We start from the raw sequence: 21,180 nt of genomic DNA, 5'->3' as shown, positions 1-21,180 counted from the left end.
CCAGTCTGTGTTTTACCTCAGCTGGCACTGGCATCATGTCATCCAAGTCCTTCCCCCCTTCCCCCCTACCCCCTCCCCCCCACACACACACAGACCTAATCCAATGAATGTTTGAGGGGAGCAGCATGTGGGAAGATCTCCTGCTGTTTGGTGTTTGCCTGGCTCTGGGGAATGGCTGTTTAGGAAACTGTGGAGGGTCTCTCTTAGTCTGTATCTGTCTGTGTCTTTGTTATATTTGTGCACAGACTACTTTCTAAACGGTGAGAAAATTCTTAAAGCCAAAGTACAAAGGGATCTGGGAGTGCTAGTCAAGGATTCTCTAAAGGTCAACATGCAGGTTGAGTCTGTGATTAAGAAAGCGAATGCAATGTTGTCACTTGTCTCAAGAGGTTTGGAATATAAAAGCACCATTGTGCTACTGAGACCTTATAAAGCCTCTGGTTAGGCCCCATTTGGAGTACTGTGTCCAGTTTTGGTCCCCACACCTCAGGAAGGACATACTGGCACTGGAACGTGTCCAGCGGAGATTCACACGGATGATCCCTGGAATGGTAGGTCTAACATATGAGGAACGGCTGAGGATCCTGGGATTGTATTCATTGGAGTTTAGAAGATTAAGGGGAGACTTAATAGAGACATACAAGATAATACATGGCTTGGAAAGGGTGGATACTAGAAAATTGTTTCCGTTAGGTGAGGAGACTAGGACCCGTGGACACAGCCTTAGAATTAGAGGGGGTAAATTCAGAACAGAAATGCGGAGACATTTCTTCAGCTAGAGAGTGGTGGGCCTGTGGAATTCATTGCCGCAGAGTGCAGTGGAGGCCGGGACGCTAAATGTCTTCAAGGCAGAGATTGATAGATTCTTGTTGTCTCAGGGAATTAAGAACTACGGGGAGAATGCGGGTAAGTGGAGTTGAAGTGCCCAGCAGCCATGATTGAATGGCGGAGTGGACTCGATGGGCCGAATGGCCTTACTTCCGCTCCTATGTCTTATGGTCTTCCAAAGCCTCCTGATGGAAAGAATTTTTCAAATCATTTTATAGCATTTCTGATTTTATATCAGCAAAGTAGATTCACTCCACTGACAACTTCCATTTTATATCTACATCAAGGCTGTATCTGCAGTTGAATAAGGTGACCATTGTGTTGTCAAAGCTTTCAGTTCTTCAGAACTGATTCATTAAAAGATCAAATGAAGCAGGTAATAATGATTTCCAACTCAAGTGCGCTATGTTTACACACTTCAAGAATGACCATGTATGTGTGTGTGTTTCAAATTAGGGTCTTAATATATCCTTCCTCTCTGAACATGAGAGCAGATTGAACGATAGAGTATCAGTGTTGTGTTAATGGGCTGGGTAATATTTTCCGTATTGACCTACAGGGACATAGTTACGCCGGAGAACAGAGGTATCTGGGAAACAGTTAGAGGTGGGAAGGGGAAGAAGCAGGCAGTTCAGGGTTCCCCTGTGGTCGTTCCCCTAAAAAATAAGTATACAGCTTTGGAAACTGTTGGGGGGGGACAGCCTTGCAGGTGTAAGCTGCAGTGAAGGGGTCTGTGGCTCTGAGACTCAGAAGGGAAAGGGGGAGAGGAGGAGATCGCTAGTTATAGGAGTCTCTCTAGTTAGAGGGACGGACAGGTGGTTCTGTGGACATGGGCGAGACTCTCGGATGGTTTGTTGCCTCCCGGGTGCTAGGGTCCGAGACGTCTCAGACTGTGTCTTCAGAATCCTTAAGGGGGAGGGTGTGCAGCCAGAAGTCGTGGTACACATTGGCACCAACGACATAGGTAGGAAGAGGGGTGGGGAGGTCATTCAAGAGCTCAGGGAGTTAGGCTGGAAGCTAAAAGCTAGGACAGACAGAGTCATCATCTCTGGGTTGTTGCCGGTGCCACGTGACAGTGAGGCAAAGAATAGGGAGAGAGTGCAGTTGAACACGTGGCTGCAAGGATGGTGTAGGAGAGAGGGCTTCAGGTATTTGGACAATTGGACTGCATTCTGGGGAAGGTGGGACCTGTACAAACAGGACGGGTTGCACCTGAACCAGAAGGGCACCAATATCCTGGGGGGTAGGTTTGCTAGCACTCTTCGGGGGGTTTAAACTAATTTGGCAGGGGGATGGGATCCGGACTTGTAGTCCAGCAAGTAAGCTAGCTGTGTGTCAGGATGCCCAAGACTGTAGGGAGGCTGTGGAGAAGGTAGCACTGACAGGGACTACTTGCGGACACAGAGATGGGCTCAAGTGCGTATACTTCAATGCAAGGAGTATCAGAAATAAGGTGGGTGAACTTAAGGCGTGGATCGGTACCTGGGACTACGATGTTATGGCCATCACGGAAACGTGGATAGATGAGGGACAGGAATGGCTGTTGGAGGTTCCTGGTTACAGATGTTTCAGTTGGATTAGGGAGGGTGGTAAAAAAGGAGGGGGGGGGTGGCATTGCTAATTAGAAATGGTATAACGGCTGCAGAAAGGAAGTTTGAGGGGGATCTGCCTCTGGAGGTAGTATGGGCTGAAGTCAGAAATAGGAAAGGTGCAGTCACCTTGTTGGGTGTTTATTATAGGCCCCCCATAGCAGCAGAGATGTGGAGAAACAGATTGGGAAACAGATTTTGGAAAGGTGCAGAAGCCACAGGGTCGTAGTCATGGGCGACTTCAACTTCCCAAATATTGATTGGAAGCTCTTTAGATCAAGTAGATTGGATGGGGCGGTGTTTGTGCAATGTGTACAGGAAGCTTTTCTAACGCAGTATGTAGATTGTCCAACCAGAGGGGAGGCCATATTGGATTTGGTACTCGGTAATGAACCGGGACAAGTGGTGGGCTTGTTAGTGGGTGAACATTTTGGTGATGGTGACCACAATTCTGTGACTTTCACCTTGGTTATGGAGAGAGATAGGTGCGCACAACAAGGTAGATTTTACAACTGGGGGAAGGGAAATTACGATGCTGGTAAGACAGGATTTGAGGAGCATACATTGGGAGCATAGGCTGTCAGGGAAGGATGTGGTGGAAATGTGGAACTTTTTCAAGGAGCAGATACGACGTGTCCTTGATATGTATGTACCTATCAGGCAGGAAAGAAATGGTCGTGTGAGGGAGCCTTGGTTGACGAGGGAGGTTGAATGTCTAGTAAAGAGGAAGAAGGAGGCTTATATAAGGTTGAGGAAACAGGGTTCAAACAGAGCAGTGGAGGGATACAGGATAGCCAGAAGGGACCTGAAGAAAGGGATTAGGAGAGCTAAGAGAGGGCATGAAAAATCCTTGGCGGATAGGATCAAGGATAACCCCAAGGCATTTTATGCGTATGTGTGAAACCTGAGAATGACGAGAACGAGGGTAGGTCCGATCAAGGACAGTAGTGGGAGACTGTGTATTGAGTCGGAAGAGATAGGAGAGGTCTTGAACAAGTACTTCTCTTCAGTATTTACGAACGAGAGGGACCGTATTGTTGAAGAGGAGAGTGTGAAACGGATTGTTAAGCTAGAAGAGATACTTATTAGGAAGGAAGATGTGTTGGGCATTTTGAACAACTTGAGGATCGACAAGTCGCCCGGGCCTGACGGGATATATCCTAGGATTATGTGGGAAGCAAGAGAGGAAATTACAGTACCGTTGGCAATGATCTTCTCATCTTCACTGGCAACGGGGGTGGTACCAGGGGACTGGAGAGTAGCGAATGTTGTGCCCCTGTTCAAAAAAGGGAATAGGGATAACCCCGGGAATTACAGGCCAGTTAGTCTTACTTCTATGGTAGGCAAAGTAATGGAAAGGGTACTGAGGGATAGGATTTATGAGTATCTGGAAAGACACTGCTTGATTAGGGACAGCCAGCACGGATTTGTGAAGGGTAGGTCTTGCCTTACAAGTCTTATTGAATTCTTCGAGGAGGTGACCAAGCATGTGGATGAGGGTAGAGCAGTGGATGTAGTGTACATGGATTTTATTAAGGCATTTGATAAGGTTCCCCATGGTAGGCTTATGCGGAAAGTCAGGAGGCATGGGATAGAGGGAAATTTGGCCAATTGGATAGAAAACTGGCTAACCGGTCGAAGTCAGAGAGTGGTGGTAGATGGTAAATATTCAGCCTGGAGCCCAGTTACAAGTGGAGTTCCGCAGGGATCAGTTCTGGGTCCTCTGCTGTTTGTAATTTTTATTAATGACTTAGATGAGGGACTTAGATGACTTAGAAGGGTGGATCAGTAAATTTGCAGATGATACGAAGATAGGTGGAGTTGTGGACAGTGAGGAGGGCATTTGTCATTTGCAAAGGGACTTAGATATGATGCAGAGCTGGGCTGAGGAGTGGCAGATGGAGTTCAACCCTGCCAAGTGTGAGGTTGTCCATTTTGGAAGAACAAATAAGAATGCGGAATACAGGGTTAATGGTAGGGTTCTTAGTCAGGTGGAGGAACAGAGGGATCTTGGGGTCTATGTACATAGATCTTTGAAAGTTGCCACTCAGGTGGATAGAGTTTGTAAGAAGGCCTATGGAGTATTATCGTTCATTAGCAGAGGGATTGAATTCAAGAGTCGTGAAGTGATGTTGCAGCTGTACAGGACTTTGGTTAGGCCACAGTTGGAGTACTGTGTGCAGTTCTGGTCGCCTCACTTTAGGAAAGATGTGGAAGCTTTGGAGAGGGTGCAGAGAAGATTTACCAGGATGTTGCCTGGAATGGAGAATAGGTCGTACGTGGATAGGTTGAGAGTTCTCGGCCTTTTCTCGTTGGAACGGCGAAGGATGAGGGGTGACTTGATAGAGGTTTATAAGATGATCAGAGGAATAGATAGAGTAGACAGTCAGAAACTTTTCCCCCGGGTACAATAGAGTGTTACAAGGGGACATAAATTTAAGGTGAAGGGTGGAAGGTATAGGGGAGATGTCAGGGGTGGGTTCTTTACCCAGAGAGTGGCGGGGGCATGGAATGCGCTGCCCGTGGGAGTGGTAGAGTCAGAATCATTGGTGACCTTTAAGCGGCATTTGGATAGGTACATGGATGGGTGCTTAATCTAGGTTAGAAGTTCGGCACAACATCGTGGGCCGAAGGGCCTGTTCTGTGCTGTATTGTTCTATGTTCTATGACCTCATATCTGTCTATATACCTTGAACCTGATTAATCTTACCACATTATTAATTGTCCAGAAGAACAGTGACAGATTTCCTCCTCTTCTGAACCTAGCATGCTTCTTAAGATTTATATGGAAAGTAATATTAAATAAATCAATCTATTCATGGCACTTGATTCAAGATCTTTGTACCTTTGATATCCCGGTCACACCTGCATCATTCCAATGGTTCAGTAATTGGCGCGCTTTGCTGGAAAACAATAAGAGCCAAAGTAAATGTTTTCTGAAATGTAATTTGTTTACAAATATGCATAAATCTGATCTCTGCGCAATTGGTTTTGTTTGTGTGTTCCATGTAAGTCTGTTGCTGTAAAGCTGTGTGAGGATCTGTATATGCCTATGTGTCTGTGTGAGTGTGTCGGTTTGTGTGCATGTGGGTATGCATGTGTGTGTATCTGATTCTGTGTATTTGTGTTTGTGTGTACATGAGGGGTTTAGATTAGATTAGATTAGATTACTTACAGTGTGGAAACAGGCCCTTCGGCCCAACAAGTCCACACCGCCCCGCCGAAGCGTAACCCACCCATACCCCTACATCTACATCTACATCTACCCCTTACCTAACACTGCGGGCAATTTAGCATGGCCAATTCACCTTGCCTGCACATCTTTGGAGTGTGGGAGGAAACCGGAGCACCCGGAGGAAACCCACGCAGACACGGGGAGAACGTGCAAACTCCACACAGTCAGTCGCCTGAGGCGGGAATTGAACCCGGATCTCTGGCGCTGTGAGGCAGCAGTGCTAACCACTGTGCCACGTTGGGTGTATGTCTTTCTCTATAGAAATTGCCTGTGTAACTTTCCAGGAATGTCTCTGGAAAGAATGTCTCTGAGGCTGGTTAAGTTTGTGCACATGATTGTACCTGTATCTAGGTGCCTGATGTGTGTGCTAGATCTGTTTACTTGTAATATTTCTGTCCATGTTTGTTTGTATGTGGCTTTCTGTGTGACTGCCAATACAAATTGCATAAGATATTGCTCTGAAGACTGTTATCTTTGACTTTGCCCATAGATTTTCTATAAGGTTTTGTACTGGAATTCATTGCACTGCGTGCTCTCAAGAGTGTCAGGGACCTATTTGACCAGAAAAATAAACTATGCCCCTGCTTAAACATTCGTATTGAAAAATCCTTAAGAATACAAAACGCCTGAAACATAGATTATCTGAATAACTTTGGATCACCAACATTATCAGAATGATGAATTTATCATCAAATTGTTTTGTACCAGGCCAAATCCCTTCAAAACACATCAAGTAAGTAGCCTGGACCCTAACTTTGCGAGTTGTTTTAAGCAGGTGGATGGTGGATATTCTAAGAATGATGCAGCTGGCTCAATCACTTAGTTTTAAATAACACGGAATTTATTTGTAAGATTACAGAATGAAGCACAAACAAAAGAGAACAGAATACTTTATAAAGTTAGAATACATAGACACACACCCAAGTACACATGCAAACGCACAGAGACACATGCACACATTGACACACATGCAAGTGTTTTGAGGGGGTCTGGCCTGGTCCATCACAGATTTTAGGCTTTTTGCAGAATTTGTTTTATATTTCCAGGTTGGGATTAGGGTTATTGGACTCAAAGGCTGCGCGTGACAGTTGTTAGTGTCTTTTATTCTGGGTATTGATTCTGGTTAGCTTAAACACTGCTTTGGATAGTCACTAAGTCACAAAGGGTTTTCTGGGGGTGGAAGAAGTAACTTTGGGGGGGTTTTACAAAAGGTGAATAAGGCCAAGCAGCTGGAATTGGCAGTCAAGCTGGAGTTGGAGCTGCCTCCTTCCGGGAGGAAAGGAGAGATAATTACTGCCATGGCTCAGCATTGAGATTTGCTGGAAATGCCATCAGAATCTTTGGGGACGGCTAAAAGTTAATTAGAAATGAGGCAGTTTGAGTTAGATGCAAAAGACAAGCAACGGGCAAGAAAGACACTGTTTGAATTATGATTAAAAGCAGAGGAAGAAGAAAAAGAACAAACCGCTTTAGCAGGAAAAATAAAAAAAGAGAAGGAGAGCGAGGAAAGGAAGAAAGATCTTCTTAAACCATAAACCTGCAAAGGTAGCGTTTACTCACACAGCCCAGGATCAGCAGATAAAGAGGTTCCAATATTAAGAGGTACAAGATCCTCTCAATCTTTGATGTTGAAAGAGGAGGAGATATGTACCTCAGAAGGATTGTAACCAGAAAATGTGCTCGTAACAGAAATCCAAGGTGAGACAAAAAGTGCTCAATTATGCAGAGTGAGGTTAGAGTGTCCAGTGAAGAGTGGAGAAATTGTGCAGGACTACTGGACAAACTCTCAGCTCCAGGAATACAATTTGTCCTTGTTAACAATATAGCTGGTTCACAGATAGGAGTGCTGCCTATGGTGGTTGAAAAGCCAGTGGAAATCCGTCAACTGAACTATTGCAGGGCACATATCCTGGGATTTCTCCTGGCTGTGTGGTAATGAGGTCACAAAGTCATCAGTTGAAACAGGAAAGATCAAAGAGTATAGATAAGAATGGTAAAGAGGAATTAACAGAGATCCTGTTTGATCAGATGGTGCAGACAAACGAGGAGCAGATAGATAACAAAACAGACATCTTTAGTTCAGAGAAATCAACTGAGTTACAGCAGAAAGATGAGAAACTAAACCAAATGTATCAAAAGGCACACATGGAAGATGAATTAGATATAGCACGGTATAGTACCATCTTAAAAATGATGTCTTAATGAGGAAATGGAGACTATTAGATATTCAGGCAGATGATAAATGGGCAGATTTTCATCAAGTTGTATTGCCAGTGGGTTATATAAAGGAGGTGTTGTGGGTAGCAAATGAACTACCAGTAGGAGGTCATTTAGGAGTAAGAAAAACTTAAGCTAAAATGCAAAAACATTTTTACTGGCCTGGACTGCACATTTTGCCAGGCACGCCATACATGTCAGGTAATTGGAAAACCACAGGCAGTAATAAAATCTACATCTTTGAAACTCTATTCCTGCATTTTACCAAACTTTTAGAAGAGTCCTAATTGATTGCGTAGGAACCCTACCTAAAACAAAAAGTGGGAATCAGTATTTGTTACCAATAATGGATGTGTCCACTTGATTTCCAGAGGCCATTATACAATCTCACAGCTGAAAGAACTGTGGAGGAGTTACTCAATTTTTTCAGTCGTTACAGACTACTCATAGAGATACAATCAGATCAAGGGTCAAACTTCACATCAAAATTATTCAAGGAAGTTATGGACAGCTTAGGAATAAAACAATTCAAATCTACTGTACACCATCCAGAGTCACAAGGAGCATGAGAAAGGTGGCATCAGACATTAAAAATCATGTTGAAGGCTTATAGTCAAGATTATCCAGATGTTTGGGATAAAGGAATTCCATTTGTATTTTTTTGCCACCAAGTGAATCTACTCAATTCAGTCCAGTTGAATTAGGTTTTGGGCATGGACTGAGAGGATCACTAAAATTGATTAAGGAGAAATTGGTAAGTCATAATTCAGAGAACATATATTTGGACTTTGTGTCAAATTTTAGGAAATCATTAAATAGGATGAGGGAATTGGCAAGACACATTTAAAAGTATCACAGTATTCAATAAAACGGGAAGCAGACAAAAAAATCAAAAACTTGCAATTTTGTTATCAGAGATAAGGAGTCTGTGTTACTTCAAGTGATAGATGAACCTTTAAGAGCAAGGTTTAGTGCACCTTATCAATTTGAAACGAGGATGGGTTAGGTCAACTATTTAAAAAAGATTTCAGACAGAAAGAAATCTCATTGAGTGTGTCATGTGTATATGCTCAAACAACATTTTGACAGGGAAGGAAAGCAAAAAGGAAATTGTGTTACTAGTTACAGCACAGAGTGAAGAACCAAATTCAGAGGATTCTGAATTGGATATTCCTCAAATTAAATTGGACAATGAGGAAGTTGTCAAAAATTGGGATACATTATTGAGTTTACTTCCAAAGGAAAATCGAAATGACCTGAAAGAGTCATTACTATCACATGGGGAACTATGTGAAAATAGCAATTTTTGAGAAGATTTGTAGTTCAGGTTGATAATAAGTCTGTAAGTTAGCTCGCTGAGCTGGAAGGTTTGTTTTCAGATGTTTCGTCACAATGACTAAGTAACATAATCAATGAGAGTCTCTCATGAAGTGCTGGTGGTATGTTCCTCCTCTCTATTTATAGGTCTTGGTTTCTTCAATTGGGTGATGTCATTTCCGGTTCTTTTTTACAAGGGAATGTAGATAGAGTCTAATGCGATGTGTTTATTGGTGGAGTTCTGGTTAGAATGCGATGCCTCTAAGAATTCTTGTGTGTGTCTTTGTTTCACTTGCCCCAGGATGTGTGTGTTGTCCCTATCAAAGTGATGTGCTTCTTTGTCTGCATATATAGAAAATAGTGATAGTGGGTCGAGTCTTTTAGTGGCTACTATACATACATACAGGCAAGGAAGGATACCACTTTGACTGGGACAACACACACATCCTAGGGCAGGTGAAACAAAGATACAAACAAGAATTCTTAGAGGCATGGCATTCTAACCAGAACTCCATCAGTAAACACATCGACTTAGATCATATCTACCTTCCCTTGAAAAAAAACATCATCCACCTTAAGAAACCAAGACCTATAAGTAGAGAGGGAGGACATACCACCAGCGCTTCACAGGCGATTCTCACTGATGATGTCACCTAGTATGGTGACAAAACATCTGAAAATAAACCTTCAAGCTCAGCGAGTTAACTTACACACTGATACACGGAAATAAGCTGTGAAGTACTAACCTGACTAAGTGTGATGCAGATATAGGAGATGCTATTCAGATTAAGCGACATTCTTATAGGCATATCCCTCTAAAGTTGGCAAGGTTCAAAAGGAGATTGAATACAAGCTCCAAAACGACATAAATAAAGTGAGTTACAGTGACTGGAGCTCACACATGCTAAACCAAAACCAGATGGTAGCCAATGGTTATGTGTGGACTATCACAAAATCAATGCAGTTACAAAGACTGATACATATTTGATTCCACTTTTGGAAGACTGTGCTGAAAAGCTGGGAAAAACAACTTATATTTCTATACTGGACTTGCTCAGAGGATACCAGCAGGTACCTTTGTCTGAAAGAGCGAATACAGTTTCAGCTTTCATAACGCCAAATAGACTGTATCAGTTTAAAGTCATGCCTTTGGAATGGAAAATGCGTCAGCCACATTTCAAAGACTTAGCAATAAGGTCAGTTCCGGCTTAACTAATTTTGTTGTAAACATAGTTAACCTGATGATTTTTACTCACACATGGAAGGAACATTTGCAACATTTATCAGAATTGTTCGATCAACTTTGGGAGGCAGGCTTTTTGTTAAACCTGGCTAAAAGTGAATTTGCCTAAGTCACCTTCCTGGGCCATGTTATTGGTCATGAACAAATGGCCCCATGGATTGCAAAAACAAAGGTAACTGGGGAGTTTCCCATACCATCACTGAAAAGAGCAGTATTCCAATTTCTGGGATTGAATTGAGTTTATTGGAAATTTGCACCAAATTTTAGCAGTTTGGCTGCTCCACTCATTGAATTGCTAAAGAAAGGTAAGAGGTTTCACTGGATAGTGGACTGTCAGAAGGCATTGATAGACTGAAAACGATGTTAACCACTGCCCCAGTATTAGCCACATCTAATTACGGAAAGCCATTCAAAGTGGCTATCGATGCAAGTGCTGTTGGTGTCGGTGCTGTGCTCTTACAGGAAGATGATGAAAAGATAGAAAGACCTATCAGATATTTCTCCAGGAAATTGAACATGCATCAACAAATATTTGACAGGAAGCTTCCAGCTTGGTGTAAGCATTACAACATTTCAATGTTTATGTTACCAGTAATGTATTTGAGATGATCATATACACTGATCATAACCCATTGAAGCTTGTGGAGAAATCTATGACAAAATTCTTGACTGTTTAGATGGAGCTTGCTGTTATAGCCATTTATTGTGAAAATTGTGCATGTGGCAGGACGGGAAAACGTGATTGCTGATGCATTGTCGAGACGTGGATGAGAAACGGAGGCGTTTGGTGGTAGGACTAAACGGACTGAAGTAGAATGTTTACATATTTATGGTCAATGTAATGTATATGGGGTTTTGCAATATACTGACAGTGTAGAATCATGGAATCCCTAAAGTGTGGAAACAGGCCAAAGGCCCAAAAAATCCGCACTGACCCTCTGAAGAGTAACTGTGTCAAACCCATTCCCCTACCTTCTTACTCTACAGTTACCCCTGACTAACGCCCTTAACTTACACATCCCTAAACACTCAACTTAGCATAGCCAATTCACCAAATCTACACATCTTTGGATTGAAATGAAGCCATGTTTGGATATTGATGGTTCATTTTGCTTTAAAGGGGGAACATGTGACGATGTTGCTCCTTTAACAAGGATAAGTTGTCCTTGGTTGTTTTTTCAAAGGGGTTGTAAATGCATAGATCCCAATGTGTCTGGTTTGGATGGGGCTTAAAAGCAATTTGATTATAGCTAACAGATACTACCTCAGACCAAAGGCTTTCAAATAAAAGAAATGTAAAATTAAAGGGATTAAATATCATACAACACCAGGTTTTTGTCCAACAGGTTTATTTGGAAATACTAGGTTTTGGAACACTGCTCCTTCATTAGGTAACTGTGGAGCAGGATCATAAGATACAGAATGTATCGCACAAGATCACAGTGTCATGCATGCGACTAATACAATAGATTCCACAAACCTAGATTACTGTTAATTGGCTGAGCAGAGACTGATAACCAAGTCTGGTACCCATGAGCATGACTTTAACTGGGACCTTGGGTTCATGTTACATTACAGGTAACCCCACTACAATATATACTTTCTCACACACACACACTCACACACATACATATTCTTACATGCTCACACACTCATGCAGACCCTCTTGCATATACTATGCTCTCTCTCAGACACTCTCTCTCTGGGAGACAACACAAGCAAACACCCACTCTCACACGCATACTCACACGCGCACACTCACTGTCTCTCACACTGCAAACACACAAACATGCACACACACATACACTCTCTCTCCCTCACATGCATGCACAAACACATATAAGTCCATAGGTGAATTTGCATTTGCAGAATTGTAATTTCAGATATATTCTATTTTGTTCAAAAAGCACATAATCTGCAGGCAGTCAACCCATGTAACATTTTATAAATTCCTTCTCTGGAAATAGAACCAGCATGCCTCAAGATTGGGATACAGAGAGACTCTAACCTTGCAGCTTTAATGTATTGTCTGAGTGGAGATGTAACTTTTTTTTATAAAACCTTACATTATCTTGAGAACGTGATTCGAAACAATTTCTGGGATTTACATATTAATGAACTGAAACTTGCAACCCGTTCTAAAAGATGAAAGATGAAACAGCAATCCAAATTTCTTCCATATATCATATCAGTTGCATGTATGACACTGTGATCTTGTGCTATAAGTTCTGTGTCTTATTATCCTACTCCACAGCAACCTGATGAAGGAGCAGTGCTCCGAAAGCTAGTACAGAGGAAACTCGATTATCTGAATATCAATTATCTGAATATTAGACTATCCGAAGGGGATCTCAAGGTCCCGATAGAAACGTTATGTAAAGAGCTGTTTCAACCCTGATCATGTCTTTTGTTTACAGGTACAATAATTATAAATGAACTCGGTTCTCTGAAATGCTGCTGAGAACAGTCTCGGACAGTTCAGGCACCGTCTCCACGTGACTGATGTCCCGCCCACTCTCTGTACCCGCACACTTTCCCTGGAGTTCTACATAGACGTGTACCCTGAAGACCCCTTCCACAGATAATCTCTCCTACATTGTCCTGTACAGGGCAATGGTGGAAACTGTCAAAATGGTGTGTGTGTGTGTGTGTGTGTGTGTGTGTGTGTGTGTGTGTGTGTGTGTGTGTGTGTGTGTGTGTGTGCATGTGCTATTTGGAGACTTACCGCACAAAGGCAGCAGCAGTCTTACTGTTGGTGTACAATCCAGCTGCCCACCTACCCCCCTCCCCCACAACCATCAGAAGGGTGGGGAGAGTCAGATGGGGGAGCGGGGGCATGGACGAGGTTGGACAGTTGGTGGGGAAGGACTGCGATGCAGGGTTGGGGGGGGGCGCACGTGGGGTGGTATTGAATGGTGTCGGGGTGGGCGGGTGGCTGGGGGCTTGCGTGCAGTGTGCTTTTGCCAAGTCTCCTGAACGGGGAGCAGATTTCACAGAAAACTCCAAGCCCCAGAGGAAATCAATTAACTGAATAATCAATTATCTGAACGAAATAGTGCCCGCCCATCTCGTTCGGATAATTGAGGTTCCTCTGTACTTCCAAATAAACCTGTTGGACGATAACCTGGTGTTTTGTGATTTTTAACTTTGTCCACCCCAGTCCAATACATGCACCTCCACAGAAGTGGCCAGTTCTCCTAGCTCAGCTTTACTCTGGTTTGGTTTGGTTTGGTTTGGTTTTAGCAAGCAGTCAGTTTTTGAGGCTGCTGGTCAAAGAAACAGCTCCATGCCGATCCTCTCTCTCTCTCTCTCTGAGATCCTCCTGTAAGAACCTGTGTTTGATTTTACCTTTTTGTGCTAGGGGTTGTTCATGGGGATTAGTGCAAGTATTTGGAACATCATCATTAAATTGTGAGAGAGTCGACTGATTTTCAAATAGTTATGTGCTAAGTTTGGTTTTGTTCATCTGTAAACTAAATTTAGTTTTGTTTAAAACAGAGGGTTGGGCATCATTCCTGGAATATCCACTTCACACCTACTTATAACAACTAGGAAAGTTAGGGTCTGGGATATCTTCTTGATGTGTTTTGAGGGGGGTCAGCCTGGTCCATAACAAGGTACTTAGACTGGAACGGACAATCCCTATTTTTCACTATTGCGATTCATTCAGTCTACGAGGAGCAATAGCAATCCTCACGCCATTCAGTATAAAATCATAGAGATCTCTAGCACAGTAAACAGGCCCTTTGGCCCATCAAGTATATGCTGACCACATATAACCACCTAACTATTCTAATCTCATTTTCCAGCACTCGGCATTGCAAATATGCATTTAAATACTTTTTTTTGGTTGTGAAGGTGTTTGATTTGACCATTCTGTGAAAGCATTGTGTTCCAGATTCCCACCACATTCTGGATGAAAGAAGACTTTTCCTCACATCTACTCTAAACCTCCTTTCCCTTCTGTTAAAACGATGCCCCCTAGTCATTCACATACATGAAAACCAATTTAGGATTTTCCTATATTTTTCGCAGATTCTTTCATGATCCCAAATTTAGTCTACCTTAATACACCAGCTGGATCTATAAAAGGAGGGAACCATCTATCTGGTCACCAGGAAAGTGTAGGACCAAACTTGAGAGATCAGTGTTTGGGGAGGGTTAAATGTGGAAAAGACCTTTTTGGGAGAGATGGGGAGAATAGATTTGGGCAGGCAAAAAGGACCTGGAAGTGCATTCTCATTGAGTCATAGAGATGTACAGCACAGAAACCAGATCCTTTGGTCCAAATTGTCCATGCTGGCCAGATATCTTAAGTAAATCATAGTCCTATTTGCCAGCATTTGATCCATATCCCTCTAAACCCTTCCTATTCATTTGCTCATCCAGAGGCCTTTTAAATGTTGTAATTGTACCAGCCTACCCCACTTCCTCTATGCAACACCCTCTGCATGAAAAAGTTGTCCCTTAGATCTCTTTTAAATCTTTCCCCTCCCACTTTAAACCAATGCTCTCTAGTTCGGGGCTCCCCAACCTTAAGGAAAAGACCTTGGTTATTTACCCTATACATGCCTCTCTTTATAAACCTGTATAAAATCACTCCTCAGGTAAAATCACTCCTCAGCCTTGACGCTCCAGGGAAAACAACTCCAGCCTATATAACCTCTCCCTATAGCTCAAAGCCTCCAATCCTGGCAACATCCTTGTAAATCTTTACTGAACCCTTTCACATTTCACAACATTGTTTCTATAGCTATGTGCAGTGGGGAGAGAGGGATGGGGCCAACTGAGATGAAAGCTGTAAATGGCTTAGGGAAACCACTAATAGTGCTGCTGGTGAGGTGTCCCTAGCAACTAAGTAGGCATCAAAGGGACCACATGGGGTCAGTGATGTTGGTATTTGAGGGGTCAAACCAGAGGTGAGTTGCGGAAGATGCTGCATGCAGCATTGAGAGTAGGATAGTATAAGCCTTGGTGGGATGATGAACTCAGACCAGGCTGAATTCAGGTCCCTGTCAGAGAATCACAATCCCATCTTCCTCTTCTCAGACATCTTCAGGAAAACTGTCCTTTGACACGCTGGGCAGCTTCGGAATGCCAGTGCCCGTCCAGGAACACAGTGACCTTAGCTGCCGGAATGTCAGCCTTTGGAATGGGCATCTGGTGAGTGGCAAGTCCTTCTGGGAATATCAGGTGATAAGATGGTGCCATGTTTAGGTGAGAGGACAACTTTAAGATTGAGGGGTGATGTGAAATTCCTCCAATCATCTCAATACAACAGTGACGTTTTCCATAGAGCATCGGAGGCTGAGGGGTAATCTCATTGAGATTTATAAAATCATCAGGAGCATAGATAAGGTGAATAACCAAGATCTTACCCCCAGAGTAGAGGAGTCCAAATCTAGGGGACATAGGTTTAAGGTGAGGGGGAAAGATTTAAAAGGGATCAGAAGTGCAATTTTTACATGCAGAGGGTGAATTGTGCATGGAATGAGCTGCCAGAGGAAGTGGAGGAGATTGGTACAATTACAAGTTTAAAAATATGTCTGGATGGGTATATGAATAGAAAGGGTTTCAAGAGATATGGGCCTAGTGCTGGCAAATGGGACCAAATCGGTTTAGGATATCTGGTTGGATATGTTGGGCCGATGAGTTGGACCGATCTTTCTGTTTCTCTGCTGTATGACTCTGTGACTGACATTCACCCACAATAACATGAGCACTGGCCCATACTCTCACTGTCACTTATCTCCATCCTGGGCAGGTAAGGATGCATGCACGTACATACTCCTGTTTTGTTAGATAGATCTGCCAACTTGTCAAAATTCTTTCTATTATGTATGGAAATGGATTCGAAACCAGTTTGTGCAAGATGCAAATACCGTTGACTACTCACTTTTGTTCTTCCACCAGCCATTCTGAATCTTCAATGTTGTTACTGTGTTCAAAAATGAATCGGAAATTGTCTGGAACTCCTGATGAAGAAAATTATATTTTAAACGACTGCAGCGTCCCACATAATCATCAGGATCCTACATGCAGTGGGCATTTATTTGATAACCATGGTTTATCACAAGTTGCTGAAATAAATAATGGGCTATAAGTACAACCCTCAAGGTACACTTGTTAACAGTGTCATATTGTGAACACAGAACATGGAACAGTACAGCACAGGAACAGGCCCTTCTGCCTACAGTATTGTAACAAACGTGATGCCAAATGAAACAAATCCTTTCTGCCTATCATTAGTCCAAATCTCTCCATTCCTTGCACATTCATATACTTAACGAAAAGTCCCGTAAATTCAAAGATATGCAGATTAGGTGAACTGGCCATGCTAAATTGCCCACAGCGTTCTGAGATGTGTAGGTTAGATGCATTAGTCCGGGGTAAATATAGGATAATGGGGTAGGGGAATAAGTCTAGATGGGTTACTCTTTGGAGGGTAGGTGTGCAAAAGGGCCTGATTTCACGCTGTAGTGATTCTATGAGTCTATGATTTTTTACCGTGTCTGCCTCCACTACCAGCCCTGGCAGTGTGTTCCAGGCATCTACCGTGTTCTGTGTGAGAAAAATGTCCCTCCATTCTCCTTTGAACGTAGCCCGTCTCACCTTAAATGTATGCTTGTATTAGACACTTCACCTCTGGAAAAAACGATGCTGACTGTCAACTCTATCTATGCATCTCATAATTTTATAGACTTTCATCAAGTCTCCCTTCAACCTCTGTTGCTCCAGAGAAAACAACCCAAAGTTTTCTAGCCTTTCCTTATGGCTCATACTCTCTAATCTAGGCAGCATCCTAGTAAATCTCTTCTGCACCCTCTCCAAAGCCTCACCATCCTTCCTGTATTGTGCTGACCAGAACTGAATGCAATACTCTAAGTGTGGCCTCATCAAAGTCTTATAAAGCTGCAAAATGACATCCTGACTCTTGTATACAGTTCCCCGACCCAGAAAGACAAACATGCCTTACACCTTCTTGACCATCCAATCTACTTTTATGGCCAATTTCAGGGAGCGATGGACTTGAACCCCAAGATCCCTCTGGACATCAATGCTGTTAAGGGCCCTGTTATACTTTTCTTTAACATTTGCTCTCCCAAAGTGCAGCACCTCATACTTACCCAGGTTAAACTCCGTCTGCCATTTCTCTGCCCATATCTACAACTAATCTACGTCCCATTGTATAATTTGACAACCTTCTACACTATCCACAATCCCACCCATCTTTGTATTGTTTGCAAAACTTGCTAACCCACCCATTTACAATTTCATCCAAGTCATTTACAACAAACAGCAGAGGCCCCAGTACGGATCCCTACGGAACACCACTGGTCACGGAAGTCCAGCCTGAAAAGCACCCTTCCACCATTATCCTCTGTCTTCTATAGGCAAGCCAATTCTGAATCCATGCAAAACTGTCATTAGCCAATTAAATGGATTGTGTTCATTGAACTAAATATATCACAAACAATTATGTCTAAAACCACTGTTGGCACTCGTTGTGCTAATCTGCTGATATGTTAGGTCCACCTCACTACGAGTTTGACTTGTTAGGTTGCGAATCAGAGCAATGGTTGACAATGTAGCTTTATGGTTGCAACGAGGGGTGAGAAAGGACAGTATGCACAGTAGGTTAGTCTACTGTGGATTCCTTCAGGCAACTGCATTCCAAAGTAAGTTGCAACTCTGTTCTCCCAAGCAGTTGTGAGATTTCGATGTATGTTTATTGGGAGGCCTGAGAATCTGTAGCTGAGCTCCACACCATCTTGCCTGCAGGTCTGTATCAGTGTTTATGCACCATGTATACATTTTATCATACTGATCAGCTCTTTACACCTTATCCCTTCTCTTCTACATGCACCATGTCTCCCTGTTTAAATGTGATTGACTTTACTCCTTTCTGAGAGCAACATGTAGCATAATCCTAAAACCCTCTGACCAAAGAAACTCCTAAAATCCTTAAGGGGCTATCACAGGGTTAGATTTGTATAAGCCAGGTGAATTTGGCTGAATCAGTACATAAACATTGCAGAAACTCATGTGTTGGTTAGATTCTCTGTAATTCAAATTTCCACATAAGGCTGGTCTGAAAGTATTTCTATCTGAAGCTGGCTACTCTCAGAGAATTGAAACAATGAGGTAAATTGAAACAATGAGGTGCCTGAGTTCCTGCCGACCGATTCTATTTGCACCTGTTCGAAAGTCTTCATGCTTTGAAGAAGTGACGAAGAGGATTGATGAAGGTAGAGCAGTGGATGTTGTCTAAATGGACTTAAGCAGGGAGCTCAACAAGGTTCTGCATGATAGACTGTTTAGATCATGTGGAATCCAGGGAGAGCTCGCTGTTTGGATACAAAATTGGCTTGAAGAGAGGAGACAGAGGGTGATGGTGAAAGGTTGTTTTTCAGTCTGGAGGCCTGTGACCAGTGGTGTAAAACAAGGCTCAGTGCAGTGTCCACTGTTTTTTGTCATTTATATAAATGATTTATGTAGGAGGAATGGTTAGCAAGTTTGCAGAAAACATCAAAATTGATAGTGTCGTGGAAAGTGAAGAAGGTTATCTCAAAGTACAATGGGACGTTAATCAGATGGAGGAGAAAGTGAGGACTGCAGATGCTGGAGATCAGAGCTGAAAATGTGTTGCTGGAAAAGCGCAGCAGGTCAGGCAGCATCCAAGGATCAGGAGAATCGACGTTTCAGGCATAAGCCCTTCTTCAGGAAGCTTATGCCCGAAACATCAATTCTCCTGCTCCTTGGATGCTGCCTGACCTGCTGCGCTTTTCCAGCGACAAAATTTTCAGCGTTAATCAGATGGACCAATGGCTGAGGAGTGGCAGATGGAGTTTAATTTAGATAAATGTGAGGTGCTGCATTTTGGAAAAGCAAATCTTAGCAGGAGTTATATACTTAATGATAAGGTCCTCGGGAGTGTTGGTGAATGAAGAGACCTTGGAGTGCAGGTTCATAGTTCCTTGAAAGTAGAGTTGCAGGGAGATAGGACAGTGAAGAAGGCACTTGGTATGCTTTCCATTATTATTCAGAGTTTTGAGTATAGGAGTTGGGAAGTCATAGTGCATCTATACAGGACATTGGTTCGGCCACTTCTGGAATATTGCGTGCAATTCTGGTCTCCTTCCCATCTGAAGGATGTTGGGAAACTTGAAAGGGTTCAGAAAAGATTTACAAGGATGTTGCCAGGATTGAAGGATTTGTGCTATTGGGAGAGGCTGAATAGGCTGGGGCTGTTTTCCCTGGAGGCTGAGGGGTGAGTTTATAGAGGTTTATAAAATCATGAGGGACATGGATAGGAGAAACAGACAAGGTCTTTTCCCTGGGGTGGGGGAGTCCAGAATTAGAAGGCATAGGTTCAAGGCGAGAGGGGAAAGATATAAAAAGGATCTGAGGGGCAACCTTTTCACGCAGAGGGTGGTACATGTATGGAATGAGCTGCCAGAGGAAGTGGTGGAGGCTGGTACAATTACAGTTTTAAAAAGGCATCTGGATGGGTATATGAATAGGAAGGGTTTAGAGGGCTATGAGCCAAGTGCTGGCAAATAGGATTAGATGAGGTTAGGATACCTGGTCAGCATGGATGGGTTGGACTGAAGGATCTGGTTCCATGCTGTACATCTCTATGACTCCATGACTCTGTGTAAATTACACGCCTTGCACCCAGTCAATGCAGTTCACATATTATTTCTACTCCAATTTTCCTACCAGATGCTCTTTGACAAGACAGTAGTCAATTATTCCCAGATGTAGCCTCTCAAGGAACACAGAGTCATGGAGCTGCACAGCACAGAAACAGACCCTTCGGTCCAACTCGTCCATGCTGACCAGATATCCTAACCTAATCTAGTCCCATTTGCCAGCACTTGCCCCATATCCTTCTAAACCTTTCCTATTCATGTACATATCCAGATGCCTTTTAAATGTTGTAATTGTACCAGCCTCCAACCATTCCTCTGCGTGAAAAGGTTGCCCCCTCAGTCCTTCTTAAATCTTTCTCCTCTCCCTTTAAACAATTGCCCCCTAGTTTTAGACTCCCCCACACTGGGAAAAAGACCTTGGCTATTCACTCTGCCCATGATCCTCATGATTTTATAAACCTCTAAAAGGTCATGCGTCTGCTTCCAAAGCTTGAGGGAAAGTAACCCCACCTGATTCAGCATCTCTCTATTGCTCAAACACTCTAAACCGTAGTGCATCTTTTCTGCCCCTTTCAAGTTTAACAACAACTTTGAGATTAAATGTTAAGGGATAGTATATAATTAATGGCAGGACCCTTAACAGTATTGATGGACATTGGGATTTTTGGGTCCTACTCTTTAGCTTCCTGAAAGTGGCCACACAAGTAGACAGGGTGGTAAAGAAGGCATATGATGTGCTTGCTTTAATTAGTCAGGGCATTGAGTGCAAGAGTCAGAAAGTCATATTTCAGCTTTATAAGACTTTGGTTAGGCTGCATTAGAGTATTACATTCAACTCTGTTCGCCACATTACAGGAAGTATGTGGAGGCTTTGGATAGGGTGCAGAATAGGTTTACCAGGACGCTGCCTGCATTAGAGGGTATGAGCTATAAAGGAGAGGCTGGGCAAACTGGGATTATTTTCTCTGGAGCGGCAGAGACTGAGGGGAGACTTGACAGAAGTTTGTAAAATTATGAGATGCATAGATAGGGTTTGCAGTCAGAATCTTTCTCACAGAGTTGAAATGTTAATACTCGGGTTTGTGCACTTAAGGT

At 43.0% G+C, this 21,180-nt stretch overlaps 1 protein-coding gene across 1 annotated transcript in view; it reads right to left on the bottom strand.

Moving 5' to 3' along the window:
* Positions 1-21,180, bottom strand: part of LOC140476556 (uncharacterized) — a 32,389-nt gene that overhangs the window by 7,255 nt on the left and 3,954 nt on the right. The window contains exons 3-4 of the mRNA XM_072569340.1: positions 16,326-16,404; positions 5,263-5,320 (exon numbers count right to left, since the gene is read on the bottom strand). Of these exons, the coding sequence (XP_072425441.1) occupies positions 5,263-5,320; positions 16,326-16,404 (137 nt within the window). The remainder of the gene's footprint in view (positions 1-5,262; positions 5,321-16,325; positions 16,405-21,180) is intronic.

The sequence above is a fragment of the Chiloscyllium punctatum genome, chromosome 4, assembly GCF_047496795.1.
Source record: "Chiloscyllium punctatum isolate Juve2018m chromosome 4, sChiPun1.3, whole genome shotgun sequence".
Taxonomy (NCBI): domain Eukaryota; kingdom Metazoa; phylum Chordata; class Chondrichthyes; order Orectolobiformes; family Hemiscylliidae; genus Chiloscyllium; species Chiloscyllium punctatum.
Note: the sequence above shows the minus strand (reverse complement) of the source record. Positions and strands in the feature narration are given on the sequence as shown.